Raw genomic sequence first — 15,485 nt, forward strand, 5'->3', positions numbered from 1 at the left:
AGGGCTTCTTCCTGGTGGCAGGCTCTGACCTATTTGTCTCTAGCAGCTTTTCCAAACTTCACCACCTTTCTTCTCTCATGCTCATCGAAGGTATTCAGGAGTCTCCGGTGCCCAACGGCCACTCACTTCCAGGCAGAGATTTCCTCCGGAAGCAGATGCGCGGAGACCTGTTCACGCAGCAGCAGCTGGAGGTGCTGGATCGAGTGTTTGAGAGACAGCACTACTCAGACATCTTCACCACCACGGAACCCATCAAGCCTGAGCAGGTATGGCCCACGACTCACACCTGCCACTGCAGGGCAGGCTCGGTCCCTCTCCTGAAGGTAGAGGGTGTGGTAGGACGCGGTTAGAGCCCACCAGGTTCAGCTCTGAATTGGGCTTTCATTGTTCTTGGCCATCACAGTATCCTCTAAGGTTGAGAGAACTTGCCTGGGGCTCTGGCTTTTTGTCCTGGTACCTGTATCTTTGCCAGCAAGGGAGTGGTGATGTGTTGACTGTTTCCAGGGCTCTTTGGACAGGGTGGGTATAATAATCTTCTGGGCCATGCAAGGGTGTCTCGGGTCGTTATCCCATCAGAGTTAAGGTAAAAAATAAGACCACAATGTGCCCTGAGGTGTCAGCTGCCATAAACAGTGCTGTGAACCCCACTGTTAGCCTTTTTGTCAGGTCAAGCTTTCTGCTTTTAAAAAATGGATGCAGGAGACAGGAGATGAAGAATTGTCTGATTGGACAAGCTAGACCTGGAGGCTGGAGGAGAGGAAAGGAAGCAGGAGGACTGTGCTGGCTGGGGAGCTGACCCACTGTCCCCAAGATGTCACTGCCTGTATCCAAAGATGTAACACCAACAAGACCTCCAGAAGAGGCTCTCAGGGCCTGAATGAGGTCTCCAGAGTACCACCCTCAACTCAGAACAGTGTTTCCCATTGATGTCAGGTCCTCAGCTGGTTACCTGGCAACCGTGGGCAGCTCAGTTGTGGTCTTTGCCAACCGAGAGCTCCCATCTTGGTAGGCAAGTCAGAGCGACCCTGTGAGCAATAACTTTTCCAAAACCTTCCTAGCTGGTACCCTTGGTGAGCACTGAATTTTCTCTAAATGATAATTAGATGGCACTTTGGCCTGGTTCTGGAGGAGGTCTGGAGGGTAATGAGTGGGTCAGGCTTCCGAAGCTAGCATTTGATGGTGGAATGTTGCTCCCTGAGCAGTTCCTATGAAGGCTTTTGCAGACCATTTAGCCTCCTTGTTTTTGGATAGGGAGGCAAAGTGATTTGCATAGGGCCAACTAACAAGTTGTGTATTTACTTAACAAATTTAAATGAATGTCTGTTTTGTATAAGGCACTAAGGATCCATTACCAAACAAGATGGGTTTGGACTTGCCCTCAAGGTGCCTAGAAACTTGTAAAAGAAATACAACAAATAAGAATATCCACAGAGTTATAGGATATCAATGGGCTCGGTCCTGAGATGTCTAAATTTCTCTGAGAGTCAAAAGCAGAGGCTGAACCATCTTGGAAGCTGTAATAGAGCCTAGAAACACTTGTGCTGTACCTGATTGATTGAGCAGAACAAAGAAAAGCAATGCAATGGTGAAGGGAATGTGCCTGGCAAAGCAAGCAGCAAGTGCAAAGGTCCTGTGGTGAGAGGGAAAAGTAGGAACCCGAGAGTGCCAGCTTGGGTGGGATTCAGGGAATGGGGTGAGAGGTGATGTTGGGGGCATGGCCCTGGTCTTGTGAACTGTGGTGAGGATATTGGGCTGTCTCCTGAAAGTTGAGTAAGGCCTCGCATTGGAATGGTGTAGTTGTGTGTGCTGGACAGAGCTACTGCCATACTCTAGAGCCTAGCTTTGGGAGTAGAGTCTATTTCCCTCACCAGCCGCCTGTTTCTGCTGCTCCAGTTCCTTCTGAGTGAAGATGACATCCATATCCCTCTGACACAGGAGCGGGAGAGACGGGGACTCTCTCAGAATGAAGCCAATCTTTCCCCACAGCATGCAGCAGAAAACCTTCCTTCTAGCTGTTGACAAGATCGTATGATATTAGGGCTAGTCAGACAACGAAGGCAAGCTTCCAACTGACTCATGTTTTAGAGGCTGCAGAGGGGAGAGCACTGTCCGAGGTTGCCCAAGTGTTTGGTAGAGGGCAAGAGCCTGGCTCTGCATGCAGCCTGACCGTCCAGCGTGAGGGACCAGCCCTCCCGTTAGGCCACATTTACAGGCAGCACAGACATTTGGTGCTAGGGGCTCCCTCGCTTTTCACATGGTCCGCCCAGAAACCACAATCTGAGCTCCTCTTCAGTTAGCTTTGGGTGCTCCGAGAGATGGGGCAGTAACCACAGGGCTTCATAATCAGATCCAGCCCTGCACCCAGAGTCCAGGTCCGCCAGTCTGCTCATTCTCTCACTCAGTCGGTACTCATGGACCCCATGTGTTTCTTGCACATGGCCATGGGCCTGGAAGAGTGCCCGGTGCTTGGGGGACAGACATGTGAGAGCCACGTATGTGCTCTGCCTGCTGTCTCAGGGCAGTGGGACATGGACTGAGAGGACCCAGGATGAGAGGGATGGTTCTGTGGGTCCGGATGATGCGTGAGTGAGCGGGAGAAGCTGCCTTACTGGGAGCATCACAGGCAGTAGATGGAGAGGCGACAGCCGGTGGGGGACCTGAAGGGCGGGCCTGATGGGCTCCGTAGAGACAGGGATCCTAGGGCTAGGGAACCTACGCTACCGACTGTGAGGACCGCGCGCGTTGCCGGCAGTGTCCTTCAGGATCTGCAGGAGCGTTTCTGGGCCTGTGTCTATGTGGGCCCTGTGGCAGGGCCAGCGAGCAGACTGCACCGGGCATGGTGACTGCCTCAGTGTTTTCTGGTTAAGCCGCTTCACCTCCATAATGTGCTGTCATGAGGAGAGATGGGAGGTGAGGCTGCAGGGCCACCTGCACACACACAGCCACTGGACTATGAATGACACCCTCGTGCGGTCCCTGTCGCTCTGGACACACGAGGTTGCAGACGGGAGGGATGCGAGTGAAGGGTACAGGTCCCTTGTGTCTCCTCTTGCTTGCTTCCTGCCAGGTGAGCCTGAGTGGCATGGTGGTGGCACCAGGAGAGTTCTCTGAGCTGCTGGCCACCTCCTCTGTCTATGAGCAGATCAGCTGTCTAGGTCTGTCTCTGTGACCTGGTAGCCTGGGGAGGGGCTTGCTGTTACCGTCATGGAGTGGCCAGGTGGGGAGGAAAGGCCTGCTGCCCTTGGAGTTGGGGAGCTTGATCTGAGTCCTGCCCCTGCCCTGCTGAATGTTTGCTGGGCCTCAGTTTCCCTGTCTGTGGTAGGGAGGTAATCCCAACCAACAATGGCGGCAGCAGCTTAACAGTGGCAGCAGCGAAGCTCCGGGGCTCTGCGTGAGAGCGGTCTGCTTTCAAAGGCCTTTCATGTACGCTCTCTCACTGCCCTCTATTCAGGTGCCTACCAAGCAGGCTGGGCACGCTTGGTGAGGCCACTTTCTGAACTTTTCCTCCAGACCCTTCCCTTTATTTTAAGGCCCAGGAAGTTTCCTGGATGGTCCAGGCCATGGCGCTGGAATCAGAACTCAGGATCTTTCTATCCCGTGTTACACAAGATGGCTCCATGGGCCTTCATGGCCCCAGCAGCCTGAAGAGAAGCTCTCTGACCATCCTTCTCAGCTAGAGGCTGCTGTCCTTCTGGAACCCTCAGTCTCTCATTGGTTTGGAGAGGTCACAGCCTGCCAAGTCCCTCACCCTTCCTGGGACTGCTGGGAGGAGCGTCCCGGAGAGAGTCAGGCTGGAGTCCTGCCAGTGGTCATGAGTGCAGAGGTCCCCACCACCTCGTGCTGCTTTTTCTGCCAAGTTCTGTCTTGGGCTTGAGCAGGGAAACTTAGTAAACCCTGTGCCCTGGTGGAAGGGGTTAATGGAGCCCCGCTCCTAGGACAATGAAACACTTCCTTTTCGAAATGGCTATTGAAAAAGCAATTCTGTTTTTCCTACATGTGGAGTGAGTAAAAATCACCTTGAAGGAGCAGAAGAGGAAAAAAAAAGCAATGAAGAAGAAATAAGCACCCGTGGTGAGGTGCGTGTGCGTGCGTGCGCTCGGCCCGCAGTGGCATCTGCTTCAGTAAAACTCGTGTTGACACCGTCGTGGGTGCTGCCGTGGAGAGGTCCCTCCTCCGGCCACTGTGGGAAGCCTCTGAGCACAGCCCGCCGTGTTTACTCCCAGCAGACTATTAACCAACACAAGGCTATTAATCTGGCTTTTGAGCCTTCACTAAAGCCCATAAAAGCTCACAGTTGTCAAATGGAGTTCATTTTAATTTCCTTTCAATCACAGTAAATTATTCAGGTGATAAATCAGCTGGAGCAGCCTCCTGGCTGTAATAGAAACCCTAATTCCTGGCTAATTATCCAGCCCATTGCTGCCAAGAGATCAATACGGGCGCAAAATGGAACGGGCCCAGGGCCCTCCCTCCCATCGGGCCAGAGACAGAGAGACAGCTGGGGAAGGGGACGTGCTGCTGACCTCCCGGCAAGTTCAAAGGTCACAGGGGTTAAACTGGGAGAAGCCTGTCCCTTGTCTAGCAGAGAAAGTCACCAGAACTGCCTCCTGCTCTCTGGAGCCACTTTGCCCTCCAAGTAGTGCATTTTTCCAGGTCGCCAGAGGGATTCCACTATGGCCTACTCCTGTGGGCACCCTCTTCCTGGAAAGGGACTGGATTGCACTGCCCAGCATGATTGAAGCTGGCCACTGGGGGTGGCCTCAATACCCACCGTGATTAGAAAAAGGGCTGGGTGCTGTGAGGAGAGAGACGAGACGCTGGACATGTGTCCCTTTTTCCTCGTTTCCCCAGCGGGTCTGTGTCTCACCACATGGAGGTGCAGGAGGAAGAAGGGGTGGGGAGACGGGTGTGCCGGCTGAGAGAGGAGGACCTCCTGGAGGAGGTGCCGTTAGTGCTGTGGCTGGCGGGGTGGCCAGACTCAGGCCTGTGGGAGAGGCAGGCAGTGGACTGGCGAGCATGCTCTGAACAGAAGGAATGGCGTGGCTGGAGGGTGGCATGGCTGGAGGAATGGCGTGGCTGGAGGAAAGACTGGAGGGTGTGAGGATGGCAGGAAAGTGCCAGTGGGTCTAGGTGGTTGGCATGTGGGCTGAGGGACAGGAGGTCAGGGACAACGGGCAGAGAAGCAGGAGACACAAGCCCCAGAGGGCAGAATGGGGAAGTTTGACTGCTGGGGGGCGGGACGCAGAGTGCCCAGAAGGCCCTGGATCCGCGGCCTAGACTGTTTCGCCACCCTCGGAGCAGCCTTTGCTGGCACCTCTTGCTTCGTGTCCCATCCCTGATGCTCCTGTTGGATCTCTTTCTCCCTGCACCCCATTCCACACAGGGCCCCTCATGGTCTTTCCCTCTTGAAACCCAGCTTAGACATTCCTCCCCTTCATGACCCTCACTGGCCCTTGTCCCTTTGGTTGTCCACAGGAGCACTGGCTCTGGCCAGGCCTCATCCCTTACTGCCCCACATGGGCTGGGCCACTTCTATGACCGAGGGCAGCGCTGACCTCAGCCTTCCTCTACCAGGACTGCTGTGTGTGTGTGCCCGTGTACCAGGGCAGGCTGAGTGCCAGGCGTGGCTGTTTGCGTCTTGGTGGCAGGTCCTGCAGTCCCTATTACTTTCTTCAAGTTGTTGACACTCTGAGCTCCCATTCACCGTTCTTCTGCGTGGAACTCTCCTTCAGCCTATTTCTAAATCCCACTCTGGGCAGACCCAGCATGAGTCCTGCCTGGCCCACAAGGCATTGACTCACTGGTCTGCACCTACTTGCCTCTTGTCTGAGCTTAGAAATGTCTTAGATTTGTTGTTGTTGTTGTGTTTGAGACAGGGTTTTGCTCTGAAGTTCAGGCTGGCCTTGAACTTACTTAGTAGCCCAGGCTGGCCTCAGACTTGCAGTGATCTTCCTGCCTCAGCATCCTGAGTGCTCAGATTACCGGTATACACCCCTAGGCCTGGCAGACATGTCTTGACTTGGTAATCACTGCTGTAGTAATTGTCAGAGCTATTGTGTATTTGTTACCTACCACATTCCTGGCTCTAGTCTGCAGAGAACTTTGCTTTCCTGCCTTCTTATCAAAACACAGCAACTCCCATCATTCTATAGTGCAGACAGGACGGGGGAGACCTTGTAAGATAGTGCAGTGGCTTAGCCTAGGACACACAGTAAGTGCAGTGCCGAGGTCAGAGGCCACCTCACTGGCCCCCGGGCCCAGCCTTTGAGTCTGGGCTCATAGTCACTGATAGTCTGTGGATCTCAGGGACTCCCGAGCAGCTTCCCGGGGCTGCACATAAATTAGTAGGTCCCTCACGCCGGTGTGGTCTTCAGAGTAAGGAGCGGAGTCTAATGTGGTGAGAGCCCTGGTCCGCTCTGAGCTGGTGCTGTTCCTCTCACTTGTCCTCCTCTCACAGCTCTGTGCTCAGCGTCAGGTTCTCCTCTGCAGATGAAGCACAGTTTGTTCAGAAGAGGCAACTGGAAGAGAAATGACTGAGCTGAGGCACTGAGGCTGTTTGGGCTGAAGAAGGGAAGCCTTGGGATTGAAGCTGGGCAGGAGACGGGCAAGAGAACTCTGATAGCCCAATCTTTCAATAGTAGAATAGGCCTCCTTGTGAGGTAGTGAGCTTCTGGTAACTGGAGGTGTGCAAGAAGAACCTATCCTTTTTCATATGTACTCTAGTAGAAGTTTAAGGATCCACTGAAGACTTGATCAGCTAAATGCCAAGACCTTTCTGACCAAAAGAATGACTCTAAGACAGGAGCAGTAGGAAGGGTCTGGTAAGAAGAGGGGTGGGGTGGGGAAGAGGAGGCAACAAGAGAAGACCTTGTGCTCTGCTGCGTTGGGGGCACCGAAGGGCAGCTGCCTCTCAGGAGCCTCACTAGGAAGGCGGAGTGCACTGGCCCTGAGCTCTGAGGCTGGAGCTCCAAGCTCTTGGGAAGCCGACCAAGTGACTCCGGCTTCCCCCATGGAGGAGCACGGTCGGGTTTTCTGGTAAACCAAGGCCTGAGCTCTAGAGATGGGGGCTGAGGTCAGCTTGCTCCCTGCACGCAGGGCCCTGCAGCCTCTGACTGGGAGGTCAGCACAAGGTCCGTCTGAGGAGGATGAGGAAGGGGGATTAATCATGACCATGTCCTGCCAACAGGTGCCACAGCTTGGGGGTGGCAGAGCAGGACGGATGGCTGTGGATAAAGAAATCACCAGTTAACCCCCGTGTAATCCTCTGAGGAAGGGAGTCCCTGAGTTGCGATCTTCCTGTGCCTGATGAGGAAACTGAAAAAAGGCGAGAGGGAATAATGTGCTCCCCCCGCCCCACCATGTGGTCAGCAGGACCGTGGAATCTTCTGCTCCCTGCTCTCTGTGACCCCTTGAAGTCAGCTGCCTGCCCTCGTCAGCTGTCGGACACATCCTGGTTGATTGATTGATTTCGGCAAATACTGAGTAACTCTTTAGTGCTGGTACTGTGCTCAGTTCAGGGCAGACCGGCAGCGACAGAGACAGACGAGGTTCCGAGTTTAGCTTACCGCAATGGAGACAGATGTTGACACATCAGTCGTACCAGTAGAAATGGGAGACATTAGTGCTAGAGTGTGGTGGTGCTGCTATGAGAGAGCCGGGGTGTGACACGGGTAGAGTGGACCCCCCTTGTTTAGGGGGGGGCAGGGAGTTTCTCCTGAGAACAGCATTTTCAAGCTCAAGGAGGCGGTGGTGGCGGAGACAGAGTCCCGGGAAGCCCGTGCAGAGGCCTGAAGCTTGAAACACCTTGGGGCAGCGGCCATGGATGGGGCTGTAAGCACAGGAGGCAGAAGCAGTGAGGTGGTGCAGGCTGATATAAAAGCACTTGTGGACTAGGTTGGCCTGGGTTTATGTTATGGAAGAAGCCACAAGATTTTAAGCCAGGGGATCTCAGGGTCCAGTCCGACAGAAACCAGGTTATTCTTGTTGTTGTAAGGAGCCTTGAATGGTTAGGGGACCAGGAGGCCATTGCCAAGGGTCAGGCAGTGTCACTGAACTCTAGGTTACCTGGCTTGTCTGGGCACACCTCCCCTCCAGTCCGTGGCATTGTGGCGCCATGATGTACTCCTCCTCCTCCGCTCTGCTTCCCCATCCTCACCTCTACACCCCTAACTCCATAGCCAGCGACAGGGTTACTGGAGTTGAGCTCAAATTTCATGCTGAGCCTCCTAATGGTCAAAGCAAGATGGGCAACACACTCATTTGTGTGCTACTTTATGTTCACGAGGGGAAATAGGCCAGTTCCTCAAAGGAAGCTACTTTTCCTTTGGAAATAGGACATTTTCACCTGGGGTTTCCTGTGTGGAGCCTGCACGGGTTTCATCCCGCGCCGTACACTTAGAAGTCCTTAGGGGGCTTTGCAGGGCTCTGCCTTATGGGAGGAAAAAAAGGCACATGCCAACTGTGCCAGTCATAGACTCAAGCATGCAAACTTTCCACCAACAGCCTGACTGAAACTAAGAAAACCCCAGACACACACAGCAGCTCTTCCTGATTCTCCCATTGGATTCTTCTTCCTCCTCTTCTTCTTCCTCTTTCTCTTTCTCTTCCTCTCTTCCTCCTCCTCCTCCTCTTCCACCTCCTCCTTGATCTTCTTTTTTGATACAGGGGCTTGCCATGTAACTCAAACTGGCCTTGAATTCAGTTTGAAGCTCAGGCTGGCCTCCAATTCATAGCGATCCTCCTGCCTCAGCCTCCCGAATGCTGGCATTACAGGTGTGTGCTGCCAGCTCCCATTTGATTCTTCGGATAATGTGCTGCTGCCCTGGGGCTTGGAGACCTCCGCCATCCAAAGGAGGTGCCTTGGGAAAATGTTCTCCTTATCCCTGAAGGCTGGGAAGTTTCCATCCAAGGAAACCACCTCAGGCGCTTCTCATCACCCAACCCCTGTCTCATCACCCCATTCCCTGATGAGGATGAGAACTTGTGGTTACCTTGCTTGATGTGGGCTCGGTGTGCGGGGGCTGTGGGGTGTACATGGAGAGGAGCCTTATGTTTTGTAAGTTGAAGAAGCAGGTAGTATGCTGGACACATTTTGTTCAGTGTTCTAGTCTTTGCCATGTCACAGCACACATGGAGGGCGCTGATATTTATATGGTGCACCATTAACAAAGGACACTCCTGCTGAGGCACCTGGCCTGCAGACTCGGAATTTCCCCAAGTCCACCTGATCACCCTGAGGCCGAGGGGCTCTGTATCTCAGCTGTTATCAACAGTTGATAACTGTTCGGGAGGTTCTGGTTTTTGGGTGGTGTTGGAGAGTTGGTGTTGGATGGAGGGTTGTGTCCTCTCCTGCACTCTGTTGGCCTGGAATTGCCAGATGTGGACAAACAGACAAGCAACCGATTTGGGTGTGTGAACATTATGCACATACTCACTTTACACCTTCTCAGCTGGGATCCTCTGAAAATCCAAGTTGGGCAGCATATGTAAGCCTGAAGGGATCCAAGTTTCTGGAACATTGTTTCTGAACCTGATTGCCTGTGGAGCAGTCCTTCCTGGGGTTAGTTATCTGGGCAAAAGAGATGGAACTAAGTGATAGGACACAGCTGGGCCTTCCTGTAGGCTGGCCTGGCCTGGCTTTGTTGATAACAGGAAGCTAAAGTCCTGGAGGAAGGCTTCTGGCTGTTGAGAAACAGAAATCTGCTCCTAGAGAACACGGAATGGTGAATGTCCTGTTTGACCCAGGGGACAAATGATTTCCATGGCAGGGAACCATAAGGGGGTGAAGGTGTGGCTGTACCAGGGAGGAAAGGGCAGGAGTTCTGGTCCAGCTCTCACAGAATGAGAGGAGGAAGAAGCAGCATCCTGACCCTGGGACTTAACTTGAATGTCACCTTTCTCTGGAATGAGATAGTGACATGTATTGTTCTAGGGTTCTTACTGTCTTGATCTCCAGAGGTACCAGGTACCCCTGCACCAGCCATATGCTCCCTTAATCTTTCTGTTATTGCCACCATCTCACAGTGATCCAAGGGTGAAGATTATGTGGGTTCTGGATGCCCAGCTCTCTTGGCTGTGATATTGAGAGAGTTGCCTGAGGATGGGTGCCCATTTGGTCCTAAAGAGCTCCTAAGTAATTCCTAAGCAATTCTGTATGCCTTGTCTTCCTGTGGGTCAGCACAGAGGAGGCTTCCCAAGAAAAATAGTGATGTGCACCTTTTGTGGGCTGGAGAATATTTGTGGGTACATTTAGAAAGGTCATAGTATAAAAACATGGGGCCCCCAGGCTCTAACCATGGTTTTGGGCTCGTCTGTCTGGGCTGCGGTTATGGGGGCAGTTTGGACTGGTCACACGTGAGGTCTCTTCCAGCTCTAACATTGCGTGAGGGATAAAGCCAATTGAAAATACATCTCTCGTTTTTATTTTGACTTGTTTACAGTTTTTCTTCCTGTCTGTTCTACTCTTTTTGATGACAGGCAAATTCTGTGTGTGTGGGGTTTAAAGATTACAAGCGAATTGTCAAAGAGCTGCCTGCACCTTGCTGGGGTGTCCTTTCATTCATTTATTCACTCATTCATCCAAGAAATTTTTACAGATATGCCATGTCAGTGACACTGACCACCTGTGCTGTGCTGTGTGGCATAAAGTATTAGCAACTGATGCAGGCAGAGATGCTCCGTGAGAACTGCCTTTCAGCAGAGGTATTTTCCCCCTGACGAGGCTTGCCAATACTTTCATTTAAAAAAAGACAAAAACCCCAGCTAATTCCAGTCCCATACCTTGTTTGGTTTGAAGATGCACTAGAAGCTTGGCTTATGGAACTTGGCTATTCATGAAAGTTTTTTTTTTTTTTTTTTTTTTGAGACAAGCTCTCCCTCTGTGTAGTTCAGCCTGCCCTTGAACTCACTATGTAGCCCAGACTGGCCTCAAATTCGTGGTGACCCCCCCTGCCTCGGCCTACTAGGTGATGGGATTACAGGCATGTAGTATCACACCCAGCTCACATAAGCCTTAAAAACAAATTGTTAAAGCTTTTATTGGTTTGTAAATTTAAAAAAAACATAGATTTTTGATTCTGTGATAAGGTTTTAGCTATTTCTGCCTCCCATTACAAGCAATATACTTGTTATACAATAATAATAATAAGATATTTTTATATATACCTGCGGTTGAACGAAAGAGAGGAAAATCCTCAGGAGCTGGAAATGAAGAAGGAGGGCAGAACCTGAACTCTGAACACATGAGCTGATGTTCTGATGGCCCAGGATGTAGCCTTAATGTATTCAAAGCAGACCTAACTATGATAGAGATTTTGGAATTATTGGAGAGGGAATTCAAAATAAGTATGATCAATGTTAACGACTATCATGGAAGAATAGATGGTATTGGAGATTCTGCTAAAGAATCAGAAGGAATGCTAAAAATAATAAAAGCCTGGTAACTGAAATAAAGAATGCCTTCAACAGGCTCATCAGAAGACTTGGTAAGGCTGAGAAAGAATGAATGAGCTTGAAGATACGTCAACAGAAATTTCTTAAACTGAAATGGAAAAGAAAAAGAGAATGAAAAAACAAAATCAAGAAAAACTCCCAAGTAAAAACAGCGTATCCAGACCTGTGGAATAATTTTAAGTGGAGGAACACAGATATAATTAGCATACAAAAAAGAGAAAAGCAGATAAACAATAAGAATATTTGATGCAGTAATGGCTAAGTAGTTTCCAATTTAATGACAGAGACTAATCACAGATATGGGAAATTCAGAGAACACCAAGCAGTAAAAGCATGAAAATATCTCTGTGGAAGATAACCAGAGTCAACTGTCAGAAGATCAGACAGAAAATCTTTTTTTTTTAATTTTAAAGACAAAAAAATAAAATAACAATAAAACAGTTTAAAAACAGATTAGTAGGAGGAGAATTACAATAATTAATATGTTGTGTATTGTTGTCTTTGCAGTAGTTATTCAGAGTACAAGATACAGGCAACATAGCCTATCCCGGTAACATCTGAAATAAGCCAGAGGTAAAAATATACCTACTTATTGAGAAGCAAAGTTAAGAATTACAGTGATTCCTTAACACAAACCACACAAATAAGAGAGGGTGTTGAGAGAAAAAAATCATTAACCTGAAATTCTATATCCTGGGAAATTGTTCTTCGTTAGTGTAGGAAAGGGGCCAGAGCATAGCTCAGGGGTAGAGCGCTTGTCTAGCGGTGTGAGGCCCCAGCATCAGAAGACAGAGAGAGGGAGAGAGAGAAAGAAAAACTAAAATCCTTCTCAGTCAAACAAAAACTGAGAGAATTATCGCCAGCAGACCTGGCAGTGAGAGGTACTGAAAGAAGTGCATCAGCAGAAGGCAAATTACACAGGGCAGAAACTCAGAGTTACAGAAGGACGGGGGTCTACACAGAAACAAGGATAAGATAGAACCTTTGAAGTTTCTTGTGCTTAATTGGTCTATTTGAAAGGTGAGTGTATGAGGTCATGATAGTGTAACATTGCACAAGGTGATTATTACACATGGATAAGTGAAATGGATGGCAGCAGTGTTATAAAGGGCAGGAAGTAGGAACTGAGAGCACAATTCAAAGACACCTACACAACTATCGAAGAGGAAAAACGTTCTTCGAAGGTGGACTTCTATTAGTTATGAATGGCACACACCTGTAATCCAAGCACTCTCTAGGCTAAGGCAGGAGGGTCACAAATGTGAGCTCAGTCTGGGCAACTTAGCAACCTAACAAGAGCCTGGCACAAAATCAAAAACGTGGGGGAGAAGGGTTGGGGCTGAGGATGTATCTTGGTGCAAAGGCCTGGGTTCAATTCCTAGTACTAGAAAAAAAAAGATCTAGGGTTTTAGTTGTCTGTGATCTCAGCCACATACTACCAGTGAAAGCAAATTCTGGGCTATTCTTTCTGGCTTGGCCAGCCACACTTTTGGGCTGAGACTCCAGGTGGCTACCTCAAGATAAGGAGGATGTTGGTTAATTGGAGCATGACCAGAGGGGGTGGCCGGCTGGGGGAAGGATCTATGTGAATAGCTAATATTTATGAACTACTTTATGTACCAGTGTGGTTCTGAGCGCTTTCTGTAGCTCCTCCTCCCTGCTCTGTGGGGTAGGTGGTGAAAATTCTTCCATGTTACAGGCGAGAAAACTGAGAGGGTACTTGTCCAAGCCACACAGGTGGAAGCCAGACCTGAAGCCAGAGGTCTGTTCCTTGGTCTGCATTTATCCTGCCCGCCACTTACGTAACTCCACTTCACCACCCATGAGCCTATTTTATGAGGAACTGGAACTCCAGCCTGGAGGAAAGAAAACTCAGTGGACACCCAGAATGCGATCGGATCTCAGAAGCCTCCTGTGACCTCAGAAGCAGGCTTCTTTGTGGCCCAACAGACAGACGTAGGACCTAGGTGGGCATTAGAGAGAGGCAGTTTTCCCTTCTTCTGTTTTGGAGAAAGATAGATTTCTTGATCCTTTCCTGAAGTCTCGGCTGTGAAATAAGATGTAGTGGATTCAGTGAAGGTTGTCATTGCGTCGGGCTTGAGTACCTTTAGAAGATACAAATGGTGCCAGGGCTGGGGCAGGATTGGCAATGCTGCTTTTAGGGTCACCAAGAAGGTGGAGGACGTTAGCTATCTGCTGGTTAAACAGCTGTGAGCTCCGGGCAAGAGTGTCAGTACGGTGAGGAGGCAGGACTTTCTGGAAAGGGCTCAGGCAGCGAGGTCTGAGTTTAGGTGGCTCAGGGCTAAATGACAGGATAGGGTCCTACTGCGGCCAGCCATCTACCTGGGCTCGTGGAACTCATAGGCGGCAAAGAGGTGCAGCTCAGTGAGTTCAGGGGCAGGCGAAGGTGACACTAGGAGGTCAGGTGGGGAGACCTGTCAGGAAGGAAGTAGAAATTTCACTCGCATTATGGGAGGTCTGGCCTGGGCCTGTGGCATGGAGATCTGAGGAGATGCTGCCGCAGAGCGGCATGGTGGAGCTGGCCCTGGGGACGGTGACCCTGCAGCCCCATCTTGGCCAGACAGTCCTGGGAAGAAGAGGGACCTGTGCTTCCCTGTGGAAAGAGCTTCAGAGACCCGCCCCTGGGACAACGCTGGAGGAGTACAGGGTCCTTGTCAAGAGCGTGGGCTTTGGAGGCAGCTGCTTGCAGCTTTGCAACCTGCTCCGTTGGTTTTGAGTATCTCGGGAGATTATGGGATAGCAGTGAGCACAGGCTTTCTGCAGGGCCTGTGATCCTTTTCCTGTCCCTGGGTTTGAGCAGGCCTGTTGCCATCACCTCCCTAACAAGCCTTAGCTTTGCTTTGTGTGTGTGTATGATCTTTATTTAAAGCCTGCCCAGTACTCCTATTGCCTTAGCCTCCATTTTTTTCTATGTGAAATAGAGATAAGAACAGCGCCTGTGTCGGAGGTGGCCAGACTGACAAAATGAGATGAGCATTAAGTGTGCTAAGCAAAGCTGGGTGTGGTGGTGCATGCCTGTAATCCCAGCATGTGGGGAGGCTGAGGCAGGAGGACCGCTGCAAGTTTGAGGCCAGCCTGGGCTGCATTGCAAGACCTTGTCTCACAAAGACAAAATGAATCAATCAGTCAGCCAATCAATAATGCTAAGTAGAGGATCCAGCCCACAAAAGGCACTCAGTAATGCTGCCTTCATTATTATTGTTATTGTTAACATGGTTATTATTGTCATTGTTACCTTGCCATGTCAGAATTTTCCAGGGCAGAAAGACAAGTTTGTGACTAGCATGGGAGGGAGGAGGATGTTTGCCAGGGCGGGAAGGAGGCGAAGAGCTGTCAGGTAGCAGGGAACAGAGGGCCCAGAGACCCTGTTTGCCTGCACTGGCGGAAGCTTTGTGCTATTGAGTGGCTGGGAGCTTTTCCTCCCTGGGCTTTCTCTGATTTTACTGTTTTCCTGACTACAGATTATACAGGCAAACGAGTTCAGGCTTCAAGGGGAAAATCCCATTAAAGCAATCAAAATAACAATTTGTATCCCTTTCAGAACTTCTGCCGGAGGAGCTAAAAAACCCCTTGTAATAAATTATTAATTCTGGTTGTACTATATGATTTTTTCCCCAACACACACACTTTCCTGTTTTCTTTTTTGTGCAGCAAAGGACAGGGATTCTCTAGCCTCAGAGAGAGAGAGAGGAGGTGTCCAAAGCTAACTCTATGTCTGAGGGATGCCCAGAGGAGTTCGGAAATCCCTCCCTGAGGAACAGACGGGTCTGTGCTCTCAGGGACACTTGTGGCTGTCACTCATGTTTAGACTGCACTCTGCCACTCACAGAACAAGGGTCTTGGAGTCATCAAGGGGAACCCTTGGCGGAGGCTGTTTATCATGACTTTTTACATCTTCAGAGGACGTCTGCAGTCTCCTGACCCCAGAGATTGTAGTCTGGGGTCTGCACATGAAGTAGGTGAGCAGGAGGGTGCACCAGAGGTTGCCAGGTAGAGAGTGGGAAAGAGGGTAT

General features: G+C 50.5%; 1 protein-coding gene across 4 annotated transcripts in view; it reads left to right on the forward strand.

Moving 5' to 3' along the window:
• Window positions 1-15,485, forward strand: part of Pax5 (paired box 5) — a 177,907-nt gene that overhangs the window by 63,259 nt on the left and 99,163 nt on the right. For all 4 annotated transcript variants that reach the window (XM_063225330.1, XM_063225335.1, XM_063225337.1 and 1 more), the window contains one exon: window positions 91-266. In XM_063225330.1, the coding sequence (XP_063081400.1) occupies window positions 91-266 (176 nt within the window). The remainder of the gene's footprint in view (window positions 1-90; window positions 267-15,485) is intronic.

This window comes from Cavia porcellus, unplaced genomic scaffold, assembly GCF_034190915.1.
Source record: "Cavia porcellus strain 051 isolate PalLab524CR breed Dunkin Hartley unplaced genomic scaffold, mCavPor4.1 scaffold_1, whole genome shotgun sequence".
Lineage (NCBI taxonomy): Eukaryota > Metazoa > Chordata > Mammalia > Rodentia > Caviidae > Cavia > Cavia porcellus.